We start from the raw sequence: 21,418 nt of genomic DNA on the forward strand, positions 1-21,418 counted from the left end.
GCCTGAGATGTGACTGACTTTCTGCAATCTCATGAGAAAACTTGGACAGATGAAGAGTTACTTTATGGATGAGCAAAGAAAGTGCTTTCTTGAGATGGAATCTATCCTGGTGAAGGTTCTGTGAAGATTGTTGGAATGACAACAAAGGATTTAGAATACGGCATAAACTTAGTAGATAAAACAGGGGCAGGGTTGGAGAAGATTGATCCAAGTTTTGAAAGACGTTCCGCTGTGGGTAAAATGCTGTCATCAGCATTGCGTGTTACAGAGAAATCCTTCCTGAAGAGTCAGTGGCGAACTTCCTGGCTGTCCTATTTTAAGAAACTGCCACAGCCGCCCCAACCTTCAGTAAGGACCACCCTGTTCAGTCAGCAGCCAGCCACACTGAGGGGAGACCCTCCACCAACAAAAAGATTATAACCCACCGAAGGCTCAGATGACGGTGAGCATTTTTTTTTTTTTTTTTTTTGCGGTACGCGGGCCTCTCACTGTTGCGGACTCTCCCGTTGTGGAGCACAGGCTCCGGACGCACAGGCTCAGCGGCCATGGCTCACGGGCCCAGCCGCTCCGCGGCATGTGGGATCCTCCCGGACGGGGGCACGAACCTGCGTCCCCTGCATCGGCAGGCGGACCCTCAACCACTGCGCCACCAGGGAAGCCCGACGGTGAGCATTTTTTAGCAACAAAATATTTTAAAATTAAGGTATGTATACTTTGTTTTTTTCAGACATAATGCTATTGCACGCTTAATCGACTACAGTATAGTGTAAACATAACTTTTATAGGCACTGGGAAACCAAAAAATTCGTGCGACTTGCTTTATTGTGATATTCCCTTTACTGAGGTGGTCTGGAATCAAATCCACAGAATCTCTGAGGTCTGCCTGTATGCCAATAGGCTTAATGATGCCATCCTTCAAAAATAAACTACTGGCTGCATTAAGACAGAATTAAAAGGGACTAAAACTCTTCTAGGACCCAGGTAGCATTATGCTAATTTAGGGTGGGTTATAATTAAAAATTACCATTAGAGCACTAAGAATCTATGGAACTTCACCCGTAGCAGCTTTCAGACAGATGCGATGCTTGCAGGAAATATCAATGCCGGGAATGATAACTTTTTATAGCCTGCTGGGTCAGGAGGCTGCAGCCCGTTACACTGAACTAAATTAGGCCAATTTAAGTAGTTAGGTTAAGTGAAGGAGCCTGTGTCCAAGTGCTGGCTGGCCGCCTGTGGAATATGGATATTGGCAACTGGCTACAGATGGAGAAAGCAATAAAGAAAGAGGCCCAATTGGCTGGGAAGATTATGAGTGGGCAGAAGCAGGGGTGAGGAAAGAGGGAAAGAATGAAAGAGAAAGGGGCCGAGGTAGCGGCTGGCTCAGCCCACCTAGTGTGGCTGCTGCTATGGGCAGGGCAGCTGGCCAGCGAGTAGGCTGGGTGTCCTACAAAGGCCAGACCGTCAGGCAAGGGAAGGGAGCAAAACCTTTGCCAAAAATGAGGGCTGTTCGGGATAAGCTATGCTCTGCTCTTTGTCCACTCACAGCCACCACTCAGGTAGCTCTGGCCGTGGCACTATGACAGGGATGACTTCTGAGTGGGGCACCTGGTGTCATGAATGGAACCAGGCCACTTGAGCCAAGAGTGGGAGCGAGTGCCCTGGCCTGCGACTCGAGCCCAGACATTGTGCTTCTCCTCCTCTCAGACCCCAAGGTTCCCGCCAACATGGGGAGTGGAGTCCATGGCCCGGTCCTCCTTCAGCAGTGGGACTGCTGGCCACACACACTGGCCGGCCTCTGCCTCTCCGGCCAGCAGGCCTCCCCTGCTCTCGGAGTTTAGGAGTTTATCTTGTCTCCTGACCCTCCCTGCTGAGCTGAAGCCTCTGAGGAAGGCAGGCAAATGGGATGTCACCTGAGGACGTCACCTGAAATGTGGGAAACCCTACCGCTGAGAACTTCCTTGCGGCCTCCTGGCTGGGCTGCTGAGTGGTGGCAGGGACCTGGGCAAGCACGGAGGGCAAACGTAAGGACAGAACATACTTCCCTGGTCAGTATGAAACGGTGCTCTCTGTCAGCAATTCACAGGCAAGCAGGAAGGGGGCGCTGGAATCACTCAGGGGTGGTCCTGTTCTGCCAGCAAATGCCACACGGGTGGCCGTTCCTTCACTTGAAAATATCCACAGAGCAAAGAGAAAACCACCCCTTACAGGAGGAGACAGAGATGTATCCTTTGAAAGAGCTGGGAGCTACACACACAGGCAGCACACACGGGAGGGCGAGTGACTCACAGAAATACAGGAAACTCAGTAGGAGCCCTTCCCAGGCTGGCACCATGGGGAGGGGAGGCTCTCTCCTCCGGGGACCGCGCCTGCCCACACACCGTAACCCAGTGGCTCTGGAGATGCGCCACAATCAGGAAACCACAGCACCTTCCCCACAGGAGGGCTGGCAGCGCCACAGCTGCTGTCAGGAGCCGGTCACTTCAGAACCACGGACAAGAGCCCAGCGTGGGCACATCCTGACGGAGCAGGTCAAGAGGACAGGGGTGCTGGACTGCCCAGCGGCCAGCCCAGACACACGGGAAGAGGAGCTGACAGGGCCCAGCGGCGTGCACTGGGCGGCCAGGACGAAGCGTGCATGGCGTTCCTGCGTCCGGGGTGGCCCTGGGCCGAGTCTCCCATGTCCCTGGGCAGCAGGGGGAGGACAGTGCCTTCCAGGAAGGGACACGGTAATTATTCCTTAACGTAAGACACCTATTTGGGTTTCTGCCCCCTTCAGAAGAAGGGGCCCATCAGGAGAAAGCAGCGATGAGCCCGGGCGTGCGGCAGGACCTCAGCCTGGAGGAGCTGCGTGTGGCAGCACCAAGCCAGCCCAGGGAGCAAGGCTCCCTGCTGTGACTGCGCGAGGGTGCCTCCAGGGACAGAAACCAGCAGAAAACCACGTTCAAGGGCAGGACTTTGCTTTGGTTTCTTAAGTCAAACCCTGACGAAGACGAGGAAGGGACAAGTCCAGTGCACGCGTTTCTGGTGTCTGACAGCCCCTCAGCTCCCAGCCATGCCTGTCCTCTGACGCAGGACAGAGCTGAGAATGTGAAACGCGAGCCTGGAGAGTGCTCCAGGGACAGAGGCGGGGACGACTCCGAGGCTTTCTCACGAGGCCTGGACAGGGCGGGTGTGGGATCCCTCTGACACTGAGCAATGCTACCCTTAATTGTAAAGGTCGATGACATTCCTGACAGCGTCACTAACGTATGACTGCATAGCAATTTCCAGGTCACAAAGCACTTTTCCTTCTGTTTTGAATGACCAAGTCAGGAAATGTATGTATAAGAGATTATTTTACAGATTAGAACAGAAGTGTCACTTAAAAGGATACAGACTTCCCAAGGTCAAAAGATTAGGAAAAGAAACTCCTACTATGTCTCAGGTCTCCTGGCTCTTTCTAGAACAGTGAAATCAATCTGATACTGGACTTTTATTACTTTACCATGATACATCGTACGGGTTCCAATTTCACTTTTCCTAAATCACAACTTTTCTCAATAGGAAGATCTGCCACACTGGAGATAGTTAAGAAGGTAGGTCACAAAGCTGTCAGAAAGGAGTTTCTAGATTTCTTTCCTTTTCCAGGAAAGAAAACTCCCTGAACCCCACTCCCAACCATCCCTGGTACTCCAGGAGATTTGTAACACACAATGGGACCAACTGTCCTTTCCTGATTATTATTCTTGTGAGTAAGTCCGTCTGAGACTGTAACCTACCCTCTCAGGCCCCAAAGATCAGCAGTTTTTATCTAAATGGTCTTACAAATTTGATCTTCATGTGTTTTGAGGGTCAGGTCACAGACAGAACTGCATAAATATTACTCAAACGGCGATTCTTTGATGAGCTGTTTTTCAGCTTCTGAAGTTATAAAGTTTTTTTCGAATGATTTTTATAGGGAGTAAAGTAGATTTCTTTTTAAAGCCCAGAAGTTGTATTTGGAATTTATGCCCCTGAAACACTGTTACTTAATCTCTTCAGAGCTAAGTGTCTGCATTTTGAAAATGTTCTGGATGGAGCTCTGCTCTAGTGGGCCGGTATGCTCTGGTGGGCCAGTGGTTCTCTCTGCCACCAGATGGGCTGTATCCTGTGATTCCCTGTGAATAGCAGGGTCTAAAATGAGGGCTACAAGGGCTGGGAAGCACCTCTAAGTGTGATGTGTTTAGGTGGATGCAGTGTTTCTTGGTCTCGGCACTGCTGCCATGCTGGTCATTTGCTGTGCGGCAGGAGTCTGTCTTGTGCACCGTAGGATGTATGGCTGCATCCCTGGCCTCTGCCCCCCCACATACCAGCAGTAACACTCCCCAGATTATGCTAATAAGACATGGCAACATGGCAACTCATCCACTGGGGGTACAAGCACCCGGCTGGGAACCCCTGGTGTGAGTGGGGGCTGGCATTCCCCAGGATACCTGAGCCTGCATGGCACACCTGGCCCCTTCTCAGCCCCTGCAGCTCTGCCCGACACACTCACTCACACACAGGACTCAGTATCATGGAAGAACACACTCAGCCAGGCCAGGCTGGGGGCTCCTGGTTTCCCACCCACAGCTTTCCCTCTGCTCTCCCAGGTGTTGTGAGCACAAGGCACACGTCAGCAGGCACCACGTGAGGACACGCAGAGCAGCACAGTATCTGGCCCTCACAACGCGTCCACAAGCACCTCTAGTAATTTACAAAAGGACACCTTCTACTAGAGTTCACGCTTACTATTAACACGTCAGAGAAGCATCAATGAATGGGCATCTCCACAACTACCCCAAAGAAATGACCTAATCAATGGGGAAGTCTATAGGAAAATGATAGAATTCTCTCTTCCCCCTCACGCATGTCAGGAGGGACCCCTCTGGGAGCAGAAGTTCTGCTGAAGATTCCTCATCTTGTCTCCACCTTCCCTCCCTCAAGGTGAACTCACAAGCACTCACTAGCAACACCCCCTTTCGTTCTTGCTCAAGGCTGCTTAGGAAGCTGCACAGGTCACCTGACTTATACTTTAGTTTTTCATGGAAATGCCTCGACACAAATTTTCAATTCATGTAAAGAAATGTGGGCAGTGTTGATATTTTATCAGGTGCACAATGGTGCCTGACTAGAGTGTTCAAGTAAAGGACCAAGTCTTCTGGGCAGACTGGGAGAAAAGGCAACTCTGGTTGCAACGGCTCTGGGCCAACCGTTGTCACTTGTGTCCGAAAACAAGAATTTGGTTGCTCACTGGGTACCTCACACAGTAAATGTGGAGAGTTGTGAAAGCTCGCTCAATGAACCACCTTGTTTGGAGCAGATGATCCTGTACTCCTTCTAGAAGGAACCCTGCACGCCAGGCACCAAGAAGACAAAAATCACAATACCTGTCGTGTCTCAGAGCTCTCATGTCCACGTAGACGGTGGTCGGATCGGGCCCCGAGGTCCCCTGCAAGCAAGGACACAGTGAGGTTAACACGAGTTTGCTTTGGAGGAGCTGGGTCTGTGCTTCCTACTGGCTAGGGAGCATTTCTATGGTAAAGTCTGAACAAAACCCAAAAGCACTAAAGCCACACCTCTCAACTGATAACCCAACTCCGAAAGGAACATCTTATTAAGATAATACTGGACTTTCACACGGCTTGACTGTCAATCACATTTATGAAAATTAGAAAGAAAAGGGGCATCTTGCCAAATAAAAGGCTGAAACTACAGAGGCAGCATTTTGGCAAAAGCAGGTCGCTGAGGATGTGAAGCATCATTTGCTGAGAGATTTTCACCACATGCATCCCAAAAGGTGTATTTTTAGGGCTCAAGATATTGAAGCAGAACACGTGACGTGAGCTGACAGATTAAGGAAGAAGAGACAAAAGATAATGACCTTGTTCCTTCTAGTTCTAATTGTGCCTTGGTTTTCCTCCAATGCGGGAGGCCATTTCTGCCCAAGACATAAGTCAGGGAGGTTGTGTGTTTACCAGTGGTCATCTGGGCAGCACCCTGTGTTCTGAACTATTCATTTACCACAGGCTCCAGAAACCTTATCTTGGCATCATAAATCTCTTCAAAATATATGCTGAGTTGACTTCTGAACAGTGATCTCTGCTCATGTAAGAGCAATGGCATTAAAGCTGCATTACAAACCAAAATTCTACATACATTTCTTGGGAAAGTAATGCAATACCTTGGGTAGAAAAAGACAGAACCTAAGAAAAATCTGCCAAAATATAAAGGAGCCTCTCAGAATTTATTTGAAGAACTACACTAAAAGTCCTCACGAGAGAATCTTAATCTTATACCAAAGGCACGTTTCAATATAAGAAAAAGATAAAAATAAAGACACCTTTGTTGTACCATACTGGACCCCCCGATAATCCTCCCCACAGAGAAAGCACATGCAATCAGCCTGGAGGAGGAGCTGCACTGCCGTGTGGCCACGGCGCCCTCGCTGATCTGTGACTGCTTGGGGGAGCTGTGTTACAGACCAGCGCTGAGTGGAGAAGCGGTTTGTGGTCTGAGTAATGCAAAGCACATAACCGTTAAGAGGCCAATTAAAAACAAACAAATCAGAAAACAGGTCACTAGAAGTGGAAAATGAAATAAAACGGAGATGACCCCAAACTGATGGTATAAATGGAGGCACAGCGTTTGTCACAAACGCGAGACGTCTGACAAGATCTGAGAAGTGACACCGCGCTGGCCGTCAGCCCTCCTGACCACGGGTCTAGAAGCCCAGCCCATCTCTGCACTCAACTCCTAGTCTGCCCACTGCTGGGAGCTGACGAGACGGTGGTGGTTAGCAGGCACTGGTGTGGATGAGCGGGAAATCCCTACCTTCTCAGCCAGCTTCCACAGCCGGTGGGGCTACAGCAGCAGGAGGTGGGAGCAGAGGAGAGGTGAGGACACCAGACCAACAGACACCGAAAATCCAGGACACACACAGACACATAAACAAACAACCCAACAATAAAAGTGGGATGAAGAAGAGAGAGGGGTGGGGAGGAAAATGCAAAAAGCAGGGAACAAAGTAAAAAGAAGATCAAAAACAATGTCAAATATGGAAGTCGTTAAAATCAATCACTGTACCATTAAAGGTTAAAAAAAATCTAAAAAGATGTCCACATATCCACAGAGCAACAGAGGAGAGTAACAGATGACTAGCCACGGGAAGGTGGACCTGAGTAATTGCTTTTAATACATAAGGTCAGTGGGTTTTGATTTTATGGTACCTTTCTCTAGTTTCTTTTCTTTTCTGAGAAAGTGGGGAGTAGGAATTTTATTGGCCAAATCTGTCACGTATTCCTCATTGAAACAGTTTCAAGTTTCTTACTACAACAATGAGGGGGAGCCTGGAAGTTTGTGGATCTAAAATCAGGGTGTCTAGCCCTACTCACCTACAAGATTAGGACAAGAAAAGAGGTCAGAGTACGAGTGAAGCGTGAATCAAACCTTGGGCTCCTAGGTGGTCTAGCTCAGCGGTGCGGGGAGGGACCCCCCAGTGAGCACCCTGCTTCACCCTCAGCTCTGTCCTCAGAGACGCTGCCTTCATTTCTCTCTTGTCTTCCACGGTTTTGGTGCCCACCTCTACCCCTGTTAAAGCATCTATAACCACGGGGGAAAGACTCCAGAAAGCAACGTGGGCAAACTTCTCTGATGTTGTGTATTCCCTGGCTGACCCGGTGTCTTTCCCAAACACTCCTAGAAAACTAGAACAGGGCCAAGTTCTCCCTTGGGTGCGGTCCTGACCCCGTCATCACAGTCACTAGGTGGGCTCCAGAGACAACAGCAGCAGCAACAAAGAAGGAGCTCTTCACTAGGTTTCCTGAGGCTGCAATTTGTGAATAAACAAGGCCAGACTGAAAAACTATCATCACGCAACTTGGAGGCAAGTCTATTTAAAAAAAAAAAAAAAAGCAATGGTTCCAGATTTAAAAATTACGATTCCATCCTTCTCTCTGAGACTTCCTTCACTGTGGTAACCATGGCTACTGCTTTCTCTCAGCATCTCTATTTTTAGAAAACTGAGGCAGGACTCCAGGAAAGAGAAGAGGGCCAGGAAAGGTGTGTGCACCTGGAAGGCACACACGACTTTCACTGGGTCTCTTTCAAGCTGAATGCAATAATTTAAATAATTTCTCTCATGATTCTTTGAATCCCAAACATTAATTGGAACAAAACTAAGTCCATGTTCTCTCTCTAAATTATTCTAATTCACAAGTTTTAAAAATAATGACTCAAAGTAGTATCTCAGAAGAAAAATACACATGACTGGGAACAAGTTTCCTATCTTGTAAATGCGTGGAGGAGATAACATCTGGAGCAAAATCGGTCTACTGACTAATGAGGGAGACGTGAACAAAGAGTTAATGTACAGGTGTTTCCAAGTTTCAAAAACCCTAAGGTAGAAAACTCCGAGATTTCAAGATAAATAGTAGGGAGTGCATATTTAACAAAATCTTTACTTTGCCAAAGAATGCAAGCTGGAGTTCCTTTAACTAAGGAGTATGCTCCTAAGTATTTAAAGATAACGGAATACTTCCAGAAGGGACCAGCAAGAAAGCAAAGCTATCTATTCCAACCAAAGTTTCTCAGAAATGAAGTCGAAACATGTTTGAAATTGCAAGTTATATTAATCAGAAAAGAGGATTAACTTTAATGTTCAGTTGTATAATAAAAAGTTACATATGGACATACAGTAAAAATCATTTTTTCTTATTGTCATAAAAGTGTATCAGTTAGGTATTAAGCACTTATTGAACAAATGAGTTATATTTAAATCTCAGCTGTAGATATACAGACTCACATCCCCAACACAGCACAGCCAATTCAACCCAGTACTTATCTGAACACCTCGGCTGAGTGGTACTTTTCTATTCAGCAACTCACACACTATAGCATTAGTACCATCTAGTATTAGCACATAACTCCTTAAGCTTAAGTAGCAAATTCTAAGCAGAAACGTGATATAAAGACACAGTTCCAGAGTACTGATACTGGGCATATCTACTGTGCTGGTGTTTGAGGAGTTGAGGGAGTTTCCCATAACTTGGGGCACAGGAGGCAGCTCTGCAGGACTGGATTCCAGCAGGGTATGGGCACAGCAAAGTGGCTCATCAGTGGGCTCTTCCCCCCTGAACTTTAAGCAGTGTTTCTGCCTGCATGACCCCAAGGCACATTCTTTGGTCCTCCTAGCAGATCTGTGTATTAATAATGATGTTTTCACTATTTTAACTGAGATTTCAGCTTTCTTTTGATAAGCACTAGTATGGTGCAACTTTTCCATGCTTATACCTTTAATCTATTTGTGTCTTTATTTTTAAACCATGTTTGTTTTAGGCTATATATAACTGGGTCTTGCTTTTTAAAACTCCAACCTCATGATCTCTGCATCTTAAATGAAGTGATAGAGGATTTATATTTATTACTGATGTGATTATGTTTAAATCTATTTTTTGTTGTTTATAATTCATCCCATCTATCCCCCCACCTTTTCTCTGCTTTCTTTTATAGATCCACTCTCTCTCCTCTGTTGGCTTATTAGCTACAACTCTTTGTTTTTCTAATTTTAGTGGTTACTTTATGGCTTATAGCACACATCTTTAATTTTCCAGTCTACCTTCAAGCGATATTACACCAATTCACATGTTGGAAGAACCTTATGATAGTATACTTCCATTTTTCCCTCCCAAACTCTGGGCAGTTGCTGTCATCAGTTGACTTGTATAGATGATATAAACCCTACAGTATACTACAAGTTTTGTAAAGGCAGTCAATTACCTTCTAAAGAGACTCAATAAGAAAAAAATCTTATATGTTTACCTATGCACTTGCCATTTCCAGCATTATTCATTCTTTTGTAGAGACCCAGATTTCAAACTGGTATCATTTCCCTTCTGCCTAAAGGATTTCCTTTAATATTTCTTGCTCTGTGGGCCTGCTAGTAGTTGATTCTCAGCTTTTGTATGGCTAAGAAGTTTTTATTTCAAGTTTGCTCTTGAAAGATATTTCCATTGACTACTATGAAATTCTAGGTTGACAGTATTTTTCTTTTAGTATTTAAAAGCTGTTTTCCACTGTCTCTTTGCTTACATTTCTGATGAGAAGTCTGATGTCATTCTCATCACTGTTCCTCTGTAACTTGATTTTTTTCATCTGCTTTTCCCTGTATCATTGGTTTTGGGCAATTTAGTTAAGCAGTTTCCTTCACGTTACATTAGAGCAGTGGGATTTGTGGGTTTATAGTTCCATCAAATTTGATATATTTCTTCATGTATTTTTTTCTAGACCGTACTCTTCTTTTTCCTCTTTCACGGGAACTCCTATTATATGTATACTAAGTCCCTTGAAGTTTCCCCCGATTTCACTGATGCACTTTCCATTAAAAAATACTTTTTTCACGTTTCATTTCGGAAAGTTTCTATCTGTTCAAGTTCACTGATCTTTTCTTCTGCCATTGATTCCATCCAGTGTATTTTTCATCTCACATATTATAGCTTACATTTCTAGAAGTTCAATTTGAGTATTTTTTTTAAACTTTCCATGTCTTTTCTTAACTTTCTGAATATGTGGAATACAGTTAAAATAACTTTTAGTGTCCTTGTCTATAAATTCAACATCTGTGTCAGTATGGTTCAGTTTTGATTGACTAATATTTCTCCTCATTGTGGATCTGTACCTGTTTCTTGGTATGCCTGGTAATATATATATTTTTTGGTTGCACTGTGTGGCATATGGGATATTAGTTCACCGACCAGGGATCGAACCCATGCCCCCTGCTGTGGAAGTGCAGAGTCTTAACCACTGGACCGCCAGGGAAGTCCCTGCCTGGTAATTTTTTATAGGATGTCAAACACTGTAAATTTGACCTTGCCGGTCACTCATCCCACTGTGTTCTGGCTTCCCCTGTATCTGATGAGAGTTCAGCATCATTTTTATTACTGTCCCCCTTACATAATACATCTTTATTTTGCAGCTGCTCTAAGAATGTCTCTGCTGTTGGCTTTCAGCACTTTGGTGACGATGTGTGTAGGTGTGTTTTTTTAAGCTACTGTGCTTGGCGTTCACTGAGATTCTTGAATCTGTGTGTTGATATCTCTCATCAGTTTTGGCCGCTGGGTCTTTAAATTGTTCTTCTGTCCCATTTTCTCTCACCCTCTCCTTCTGGGACTCCTATTACATGCATGTTAGACAACCTGCTATTCCACAGATCACAGAGGCTATCCCATTTTATTTTCATTCCTGTTCCTCTTGTGTTTCAGTCTGGATAATTTCTATTGACTGGATTTCAAGTTCACTCACTGACCCTTTCCCTGCTGCATTCAGTCTGCTATTAAACCATGAGGAATTTTTAAGACTGTAGTTTTCATTTCTAGCATTTCCATTTGGCTCTGTTTTGTGGTTTCTATCTTTCTGTGATATTCCTCATCTCTCCATGCAAGGTGCATACCTTTCCAACTAGATTCTTTAACATATTTATCATAGCTATTTTAAAGTCTCTGATAAATCCAACATGTCTATTCTACCGACTCTATTGACCGTGTCCTTTCATGGCCATGTATTCTATTTTCTTTCTTCGTTGCACGTCTTTTTGATTTTGATTGTAAAGCAAACATTGTGTTTAAAAGCACAGTGGAGACTGAAGTAAAAACATTTACCCCCAGAAAAGGGCACACTCTCTCCTGTCAGCCCACTAGTTTGTGTGTCTGAGTGAGCTTGGTCTGGGATTTGTGGCAACGTTAGATTTCATTCATGCTGGCTTCCCATACCTGTGAGCATAACCAGGACTTTGGATCTGAGCACTAGTAAGATTCTGGATACCTCTTTATGCTTTATAGCTTAGAGATTTGCTTTCCAAACTGTGGGAGATCTCTTTCTGCTTCACAGCTTGGCTGCCAGCTTTTTGCACGACTGGCTGCTTCTCTTTCCTCTCCATTCTGCTGCCCAACCCCTAGCCTTTGGAAGGCAAGATCTGCACTTGGGCAAGGCCCTGGGGGCCTGAGAGAGATGCACTTGGCCTCCCTATCCCACCTCTGTCTTTGGAGTGCAAGGGTGGTACACCAGATGATCTGAGGCTCTCCAGAGAGGGGCTCTCAGCTTTTCTGCTCTCCTTCCAGCCCTCAGGACCTCTGCTTTCCACTCACTGAGGAAATTTTTTCACTTCCAGGGCCCCTCCTCAGACTTCAGAGACCTGTTGCTTTGACTCACCAGAGGCCCACAGAACTGCAGCTGGATTCTCTCAGCTCCTGCTCTGTTCCTGGCTTTTGCATACTGCCCTCTGGAGTAGGTGAGGTCTGCGGGGAGTTGGTGGGGGGTATGTAGAATGACTGGGCTGGGGGTCCCTGGGATTCTCATCCTCTTGCCAAGCTATTTACTGCTGTTAACATTCTCAAAAAAGTTTGGCTGGTTCCTGCTCCCCTGTAAGGAGTGAAAACAATTGTAGGTCTCTTCTCTCTGAAAGATTTAGTTCATTTAGATTTCTCTGAATCTTGGCTCTCTGCTGAATTTTAAAAGCTATGATTTTGTGTATTAACCAGATGGTTTCAATAGTTAGGGCTGGAAAACAGTCTCTTGTGACTTATACAACCTAATCAAAAATGGAAGTCCAGCAGGGAACTATAGATATATTCAGTATCTAAGGGAAAAAAAGGGAAGTCCAGAATCCTTTTTAATGAATGTATTTTTTGCTAAAATTGTGGTTAGCATTAAGCACATTGATTGATTTATAAACTGGTATCAGGAGTGGTTGTCAGGGAAACAGGGATCTGAAATTGATTAGTTGGTTTGGTAAAAGCCAAAGGGCAGAGAAAATCCAGCTCATCTGCCAGGCTGGACTCTGCAGATGTCCATGCCATACCTTGGCAAAATGGTAATTAAACCTCTTTCACAGGGGTCAGCAAACCCCTGTTTTTGCAAAGTTTTCCAGGAACACAGCCTCACCCATTCATTTAAACAGTATCTGTTTCTGCCTTGAGCTACAGAGCTGAAGGTCCCTGAGAAGAGACCACAGACTGCAGCCCCAGCTCTTCACTCTCTGGCAAGAAAAAGTGCCCCAAAGGCTTGTCTTGGGGACCATTGATCCACAGACCAACGTGAAAACATAGTGAGACAACCCAAACCAGAGGGAACATCTGATTTAGAAGCTTGTGGGTGCAACATCACAGTCTACTAGGACCCCGAACTCCTCATGTGGTTATTTCTGAAGCCCCTGAATGTTCAGATGGAGAGACGTGCTTGGCTACGGCAGTTCCAGCACTGATTCTCTATTCCATGCGGTGCCCCCGTGCCCAGCACACATCAGACATCTGATGGTGGTGGTGAACTTGACAATCGAGTCTATGGCTTACAGAGAATCAGTGACGGAAGGGCCACCAGCTGGAAACCCTGGACCTGGCCACAGTTGTCCCTTCGGGACAGAGGAAGGGTATGGTATTGGTTGCAAGAGTGAAAACTGCATTGTGGTGGGGTTTTGTGGGGGAGGGGTGATGGGTAAGAACGGGATGAACGTAGCCTTTGGTTGCTCCTTTTTTGGTCATCAGGCATCAGAACTCTTTCTGTATTTGGGCAAGTCCTCCACTTTTGGAACCTCGTTGGATACAAAGCCTCTGTCCCTCTGTAGTAACTAAAAACATCTGCCACTCTCCTGCTCAGCTTTCCTGGAAGCCAGCCTGCCAGGTAGCTGCACCTATTCACAGCAAGAGGGAGCACAAATGTTCTTGCCCTTGGCGGCGGACATGTCTGTGACACCACCCAGCGACATTTTAATAAGTTCCTTTTAAGTTACCAAAGGTTTCTGCTGCCCACAAATTAGAACCCTGACTGATATACGGGTAATTGAGAATACAGGTCCCATGACCTCAAATGTTAATTTTCATTATCTGGGACAACATACATCAGCAGGAGAGGATGTGGAAGTTCTGTGGATGTGACAAATTCCCTGGAGCATGGGAAAACCCCAGAGGCACCTCACTTATGTTCACGTCCCTCGTCTAAAAGCAGTGTTGGGAGAAAATGAATTGGGGGCTCAAATGAATGAGTCTTATTATAACTATCAATTTTATCTTGAGAATTACTTAAGATCTATGTCACCCTGAGCCTTCCACTTTTTTTTTCTTTTAACAATCAATGACTCTACTTCTCATCATCAGGGTGGCTGTATTTCTCTTTCATTGTGTGAGTTTCAAGATTTAAGGTTTAAGACCTTAAGGTTTCAAGATTTAAGACCATAACTGTAAATACTGATTTAATTCCACACAGCTATTTATAATAAAGCTTTCCTCAGATAAATTAATCGTTATTTTTCTATATAATAAAGATCAAAGTTTCTGTTTAAAGTGGCTTAAAAGTTTTTTCCTAATAAAACAAAAATTGAGATTTCTTTTGGAAAGCAGAAGACCTCATTTCCCCTCCCTTCTTCAGCTGGTGAGGAGGATGCTAATTTTTGTTACCAAGAACTAAACTTCTAAATCTAATACATCCAAAGACCTTTCAGCTTATACTTTTGAAAAGAGTAATTGTGGATGAAGCACAACATCTCTTTTGATGCAGGTTAATAAGCCAGTGGCACTTCCTAACAGAACTAAGGAAATTTATGTTAAAGCCAATCTCACAAGTCATAATTTGATCTCTCTAATGCCCACTTTTGTCCTAAGTTCAATAAATCAAAAGTGCTTTAAAGTCATTTTTACAGCTAAAGATTCTGGGAAATGTCATTCCTAAGTATAACAAATGGCTCATACTTCTAAATTTCTTTCTTCTGCAGAGTCTAAAATACTCTGCAGAAATCAGAGTCATGTAAAACCAGAGTCATCCACACTGAATTTTATGAGTCCATTCTTTTGCCATTGAACTATGTCCAAAGGACAATTTCAAAATAATTAATGTGTCAATTCCTGCCTTAAAATGATAAACGGGTCAACAAGTCACTCGGTTTCTAAGATATAGAAGCCGAAACAACAGCATCACAGAAATTATGACTGTCTCAGTTTTCTGTTATTCTACTTTTGCGATTGCCTCATATGTAAAATTTTTTAATTGCTCATTTGCATACTTGACAGTGATGTATTTGTCAATTTTCATGATTTTCTCTATTACAAGAAACTAGGGTTTCATGTCACAGCCCATGAAAGCAGGCATTGCGGAGTCCCTCTGTGGTGGCCCCGACTCTGTTCCTAGTACACGCCGCCCCCCGCCTCCCCACCCCCTGGTGACAACAGACTGAAGAACAGCATCCAGCACACAGATGCACGTCTTCTGAGCTGTTTGATTTAGGTCACACGGAAATAGGGGGTCTGATTTAAAATGTTCCAGGAAAACAGTCAAAAACCGAAGGCAGGATATCCTGCCTGTATACAGTTCAGTTTTGTAAACAGTTTACAAGGCTGTTATTTCACTTGCATAATAAACCACAACATGGAATTGGCACCTGACAAAACTGCAAAATGTGAGATTTCTTTAACATGTTGCTCTGCTTAGATGACACAGTCAGTAGCAATGCCAGTTCTGTTTCCGGCAGCTGTTTTTATTTCCCTGCTTTGTCAGGAAAGCTCACTTAACTTCTCTGAGCCTCAGTTTCTCTCCTCTTAAAACGAAACGACCGAGCTTGCTCTCTGTGAGTTGTAGGAAGCTCTAGCCAGATGCTGCCTGGAATTGAGCGGTGTGACATATCTGTGAGAGAATTTTTTGTTTTCTTTTTTGGGCATGAAGTCTTTTTTCTGAAGGTGCAGGCCCTGGAGCTACTGTTTGAGATGAAAATGCTGCTAGAAGCCTGAAGAGCAGCAAACTTTTGAGTTTCATTTCATTTCATTTCACTTCATTTCATTTCGTGATAACTTACAAATGATGCTGTGAGTTTTTACCTGATGAAGATTCACGTGAGTTCATTTCAGAGAAATTTCAGGACTGCTATGTACTTACTTCCCTCAGGAGGCTTGAGGCTAATAAAAAACACGCTGAATTTCTCAAATGTGAAGCATATTTGCAGTCAGAGGAGTCGACACCCAGTACTTTCACAAAATTCAGTCTCAGGAAGTGACTGTGTGACTATGTGAGTTGTGTACTGGGTTCTCTAAGACAGTTTTTCACAGAGCAGGGGGATAGAAGTTGTTTATGTACATAATTGTGAACTATGGCAGACAACATTAAGTGGGAGGGATGACCTGCCATGGGAATTCAGAGGAAGGAAAGTATTTCTAGCTGGAGGAATCAAAACATGACACCTGGAAAGAGAAGCAGGCTTTTGCCACATGAAGAAGGTGGAAGCCCATTTCAGGCAGAGAACAGCCTGAGTTGTGGCATCAGGAAGTAAAAGCATGGAAGACTCTATGGTAGAGAATGTCATTTAGCGTAAAACTGTACAAAGGGGAGAGAGATGCTCAGGCTGGATTGGTCGGCGTGCCACTGATGAAGTAAACACAAGCCCTGATTTATCTCACGTAAGTTCAGAACCTCAGGCATGAGATGCGTCTCATTCTGCGGTCACAGCACCCTGCCCGCTGCACAGCCCAGCCTCCCCAAGGCCAGGGGGCACTTCTGGAAGGGGACCCACAGACACTAAAATTGTGGTCCCCAGAGAGAGCAGCTTGTAAACCCCACATGGCTCGGATGAGGCGCCATTCCTCGTCTGGACAGCGTCCTTCGCGTCCCTACCCACGTACCTCGTGGAGATGGAGACCTGCCCTCCTCCTGCAGGGCTGCCCTCTACCTGAGCACTCAGGGTCCAGTCAAGGGCCCTGAGGAAGGACGACAGGCGACCCAGGTGGGAAAACATGTCCTCAAACAACAACAAATCAACTGAAAGCAAATATGCCCACTGACTGATCTCACACATGTTGGCAATCCTGGCGTTCCATAAGGAAAGTGGCGCACACTTCTCAACGTCTTTAAACACTTAGGACGGGTTTGGAATTTAGGAACTATCTTAGCACTTTTAAAATGTTTTTTACATCAAGGGAGTAATGGTGATTATCTCTGGGTATGACTTATGAATGTTATTTATTTATTGGCTAGTCTGTATTTTCTGACTTTGTTTCCTAAAATAAATATTCTTTTGTAAAAATACTTAATCTATAAAAAAATTCATAACTTTTCAGGTTGTTTTCCTCATTTCTTTGTCTAAACATTCTTAAAAATTCAGTTTTAGGGCTTCCCTGGTGGCGCAGTGGTTGAGAGTCCGCCTGCCGATGCAGGGGACACGGGTTCGTGCCCCGGTCCGGGAAGATCCCACATGCCGCGGAGCGGCTGGGCCCGTGAGCCATGGCCGCTGAGCCTGCGCGTCCGGAGCCTGTGCTCCGCAACGGGAGAGGCCACAGCAGTGAGAGGCCCGCATACCGCAAAAAAAAAAAAAAAAATCAGTTTTAGTATATTTAACATCTTTATTAGGCATTTATTATGTGTCAGGCCCTGTAGAAACACAATGGGAACAAGAGACATGGGATTTCTGCCCTCAGACCTCAAGCTATGCCTGCTGTTTGCTTGGGACCATAATCACATATTTTTAAATTTCTGCAAAAATTAATAGAAAACAAACATTTCCACTGACCAGCCCTGCCTCAAGGCTTCTGCACTTGATGCTGCCTTTGCCCAAATTTTTGTATGTTCACCTCAGAGGGCACTTGGCTGAAATGTCACCTCATAGAGAGGCCTTTCTTGGCTACCCCTCCTAAAATTGCCTCGTGTGTCTCCTTTTCCTTCTTATTTTATCTTTACTAAGAATATTTTACTCACTTACTGAAAAAATCATCTGTGTTTACTGTCCATCTGGTTCCATGAGGGCCAGAACCGTGTCTTGCACTTATCTGAGTAAACTCTGACTTAGGCTGACACGAGCTACTCACAGGATGGAGCGTCACCGAGAGACACCATGTGTGCGGTTACGGGGTTCTGCTCGCAGCCTGCTGGCTCCTGCCTCCCCAATGTGGGAGAACTCCGTAATCCCGACGCACACCTGGCCCTGGGGTTGGCAAGGACAGAGAGTCTGCATTCCTTAGTATGATACACTTAATTTATTTGATTTATCTCTACTATCAGACACATTGATATTTTCAGCTATTTTCTAATACTGACCATTCAGAAAAAGAAAAACTGGCTGAAAATTAGTTGAGAGTAAAGCACCCAAGTAGAAAAACTTAAAATGGACAAAAACACTTAAAGGTGCTGTCAACATTCCAGAACAGCACCCTGACCCGTGACTGGGGACGTCAGCTCTGATGTGGGGGTCATACTGATGGAACTGTTTTCTAGAAAAAGAATATTTATTCTTTTTATTAGGAGTACAGAACTTAATTTATCCAACATTCTTACAACACATATTTATTAAATATTTACAAAGCACCAGGTACGGTTCTAGGTGCTAAGGACACAGGAATGATGGAGCTCATGTTTTAGGCCACAGAGGTGGCGAACACCTGTGGGCCAACTTCATTCTCGGCTTCTTACCCTTATTTTCTGTCACCTCTATCTTTTCAATTATTTTTAGTGTATTTTACTTTCCCTACTTAATCTACTGCTTCCCTATAATACTTCTTAAAACATTTTGGATCAAGTAGATGGAAATAAATGAAAAATAAAAAGGTAAATAACCATAAGTGCTCTATTTCTAGTATCTACAAAGTTTTAATTCTGTATAATAAAGTGTAGTAGAACTTGCTTTGTTGCCTGTATGAAGTGGACAAGTGCTAAGTGATATTATGTTAATATGGGATCTATTCTATGCCCTTCTCCCCTTCATCTGCCAACATTCTGAGAGAGAGAGAAAGAAGAAGAAATATTGTGGCCAAGAGCCTGTCTCTCATGGATCCCTGATTTTTTTCCCCACTACTTGCAGGAGAAGGGAAGCATTACATTATCCTATGGCTGAATTTATTTAAGAAGTGGATTTCTGTATTTCTCATTTCTCCTCATGGAACAGATGGCTAGAAACATTTAAGCAGAACAGATCAAGGTGAATAGGAAAAGAAAACTTCAATATTTAAAGAACTAGTTTGGCAAGATAAATCCAATTCTTCAGATTACCTCTTAGAAAAGGGAATTAATTTCAATCATAGAACAAGGTTCAACTGACTCTTGAGAGGACCCTGGTAGTTATACATTTTTAGAAATGGAGCTAATTCAAAGAGAAGGAAGACGGAAGCAAAGGAACACCAATGATAATCAGAACACCTTCCTGTAGCTAATTTTTCTGAAGCGAGCTCAGCAGACTGGTCACATGGGGAGAGTCTTTCCCCTCCAAAGTCCACGCTGAGTCCAGATACTGAGAGCACTGGCCGGGAGAGAGCTGACCAGGAGCTTCCCGAGGTCTCCCAAGGGGAATTGTAAGCAGCATCTCTGGGTCGTAAATGGGAGAGACAGTGGGTGCGCAGGGAGGCGAGATCAGGAGCCAGCTTGTGTCCACTGTCCTGCACTCCAGCACCTGCTGTGAGCAAAGTTCTTGTCCTCTTAATATGTTCCAGGAACAAAGCCTGCAGCTGAGCCCTGGGCTGGCTTGTTTTGGATGAGGCTGCCCAAAGGGCACTGGGAACAGATTCCCATAGGACTTTCCCTTCCTTCATGGACTAGAGCTCATGTTAAGAGTTCAGAGACGGAAAGGAATAGTGAAGATGGTCTGAAGTGGGCTAATGAAGAGAAAGAAAGAAAATAAGCATTTTTTTTTTGTGTGCCACATATAATGCAAGGCTATCTTACGAGGGCAGCCTCACTTACAGCTCTGCCTTAGAAATGCAGCAAAAAGGATATACTTCAACGTCATCCCAGCCGCAAATTCATGAATCTGCTTAATGTCCTGGAATTCTTCCTGCAGAAGTTACTGTCTGCATACAAGAGACTAAGTACTTCAAGAGACAGGATTTCTTGCCACAATGAAACATTTGTTTAGTATCTCATCTTTAAGGAGCCTGCCTTCACAGGTCTTGACAAACTGCTACTCGTGGTACAAAATTTAAAATGCCCCAGGACAGGATAATCCTGTGAATGCTAGTTATGAATAATGGTTACTGACAAATGCAGAGTATAATTAAAAACAAAACAAAACAAAACAAACAAACAAAAAGAGTATACTAACCACATGCATTTGACTGAAAGATACCTTCTAAATGTGGGTAAGCATCAGCAGGGGAAACTATGTTGAGCAGTGTGGCGCTGTATGCCTGTCTTTAAAAGTCACTCTCTGACTCACGCACTTACGGGCATCAAGGAAACTCACCTGCAAGCAAATCGCCAGGTTCACTCTACAGCCAAACGAGGTGCTAACGGCCCGTGGATGGAGGCCCAGGTCTTTAAACAGTTTTGAGAATGACTGGGTGAGTGCTATTCGGGGCCGTTCTTCTGCCACCACTACACAGGTCCGCACGCGGGACAAGTCCAGTCCTCGTGCCTAGAAATAATGACAGCAGTAGGAGGTCAGCCTTGCCAGTGTTAGGGGTGTGACCCGCAGGCTCCTTACCCAGATCTGTACAACAACAGAAACTCCACACAGATATTCATTCCCAGGGCTCTCTGTGTCTGCACCATTAACCAAAATGCTGTAGAACACGTGTAAATAAAAAAACGCCCATATCGGTAATCAAGGATGCCATTACAAACATATCTTAAATAATTCAAGAAGCATAATGAGGAGAAAAGTTGAAGAAAAACAAGGTGTGGATAAAATAATTAAAGGACAGGGTTTGGGGAAGAACAGAAGCACTTGTATACACTCCTGCCAGCATGGATACACAGGAACATCCGTCGGAGAGAAATGAGAAACCTGCTTTTTTTTTTTTTTTTTTTGAGAAAACTGCTTTTAATGTAAGAATGGAAAATGAAGACACCTGAGCAGCTTCTTAAACACAGCTCTCCTTTCATGTCCTGAGACGTAAAAGGTCCCAGATAAACTGTCACAAGGAAGCACAGCTCAGTTCTGCCCAAATTCCATCTAGTGAACGAAATGCAACAGCCGGGACAGGAAATGAAGTGCCTTAAAAGCACAACACTCCCAAGCGGAGCTGAGGAAGAGCAAAACGCGCAACGGGAGTGGCAATGAAACAGGAGGCGAGGGAGCGACAGGGTCTCCATCCCCACACAGGACAGTCGCCAGGAGCCATCAGCGTCCTGGAGAGCTGACAAGGGCACCTGAGCTGAGGAGGGACACGAGTCAAGATAACGACAATCTTCCATACGTGCAGTTACACAGGGAAAATTAAGTCCAGGTAACACGAATGACCCTCGACACATGCGTGTTTTGGGAGGCAATGCACCCTGGGCTTTGAGATGGTGCTCCTGGAGCCACAGATTCAAAATTTGGCTTCAAACTTTACTAAATGTAAGAACTTGGAGAAGGTGCTTAATTTCTCTGTAACCTAAGTTTCCTCATCTTTAAAATGGAAACAATAATGGACCTATTTCAGAGAACTATTGTAAAGGTTAAATTAATCAATTATGTAAAGTGCTT

General features: G+C 44.6%; 1 protein-coding gene across 2 annotated transcripts in view; it reads right to left on the reverse strand.

Moving 5' to 3' along the window:
* DIP2C (disco interacting protein 2 homolog C) overlaps positions 1 to 21,418 on the reverse strand; it is a 362,563-nt gene that overhangs the window by 12,200 nt on the left and 328,945 nt on the right. For both annotated transcript variants that reach the window (XM_082847813.1, XM_082847812.1), the window contains 2 exons: positions 20,192 to 20,362; positions 5,388 to 5,449 (listed from right to left, as the gene is read on the reverse strand). In XM_082847813.1, coding sequence (XP_082703939.1) covers positions 5,388 to 5,449; positions 20,192 to 20,362 — 233 coding nt within the window. The remainder of the gene's footprint in view (positions 1 to 5,387; positions 5,450 to 20,191; positions 20,363 to 21,418) is intronic.

The sequence above is a fragment of the Leucopleurus acutus genome, assembly GCF_964270905.1.
Source record: "Leucopleurus acutus genome assembly, chromosome: 1".
NCBI classification, from domain to species: Eukaryota; Metazoa; Chordata; class Mammalia; order Artiodactyla; family Delphinidae; genus Leucopleurus; species Leucopleurus acutus.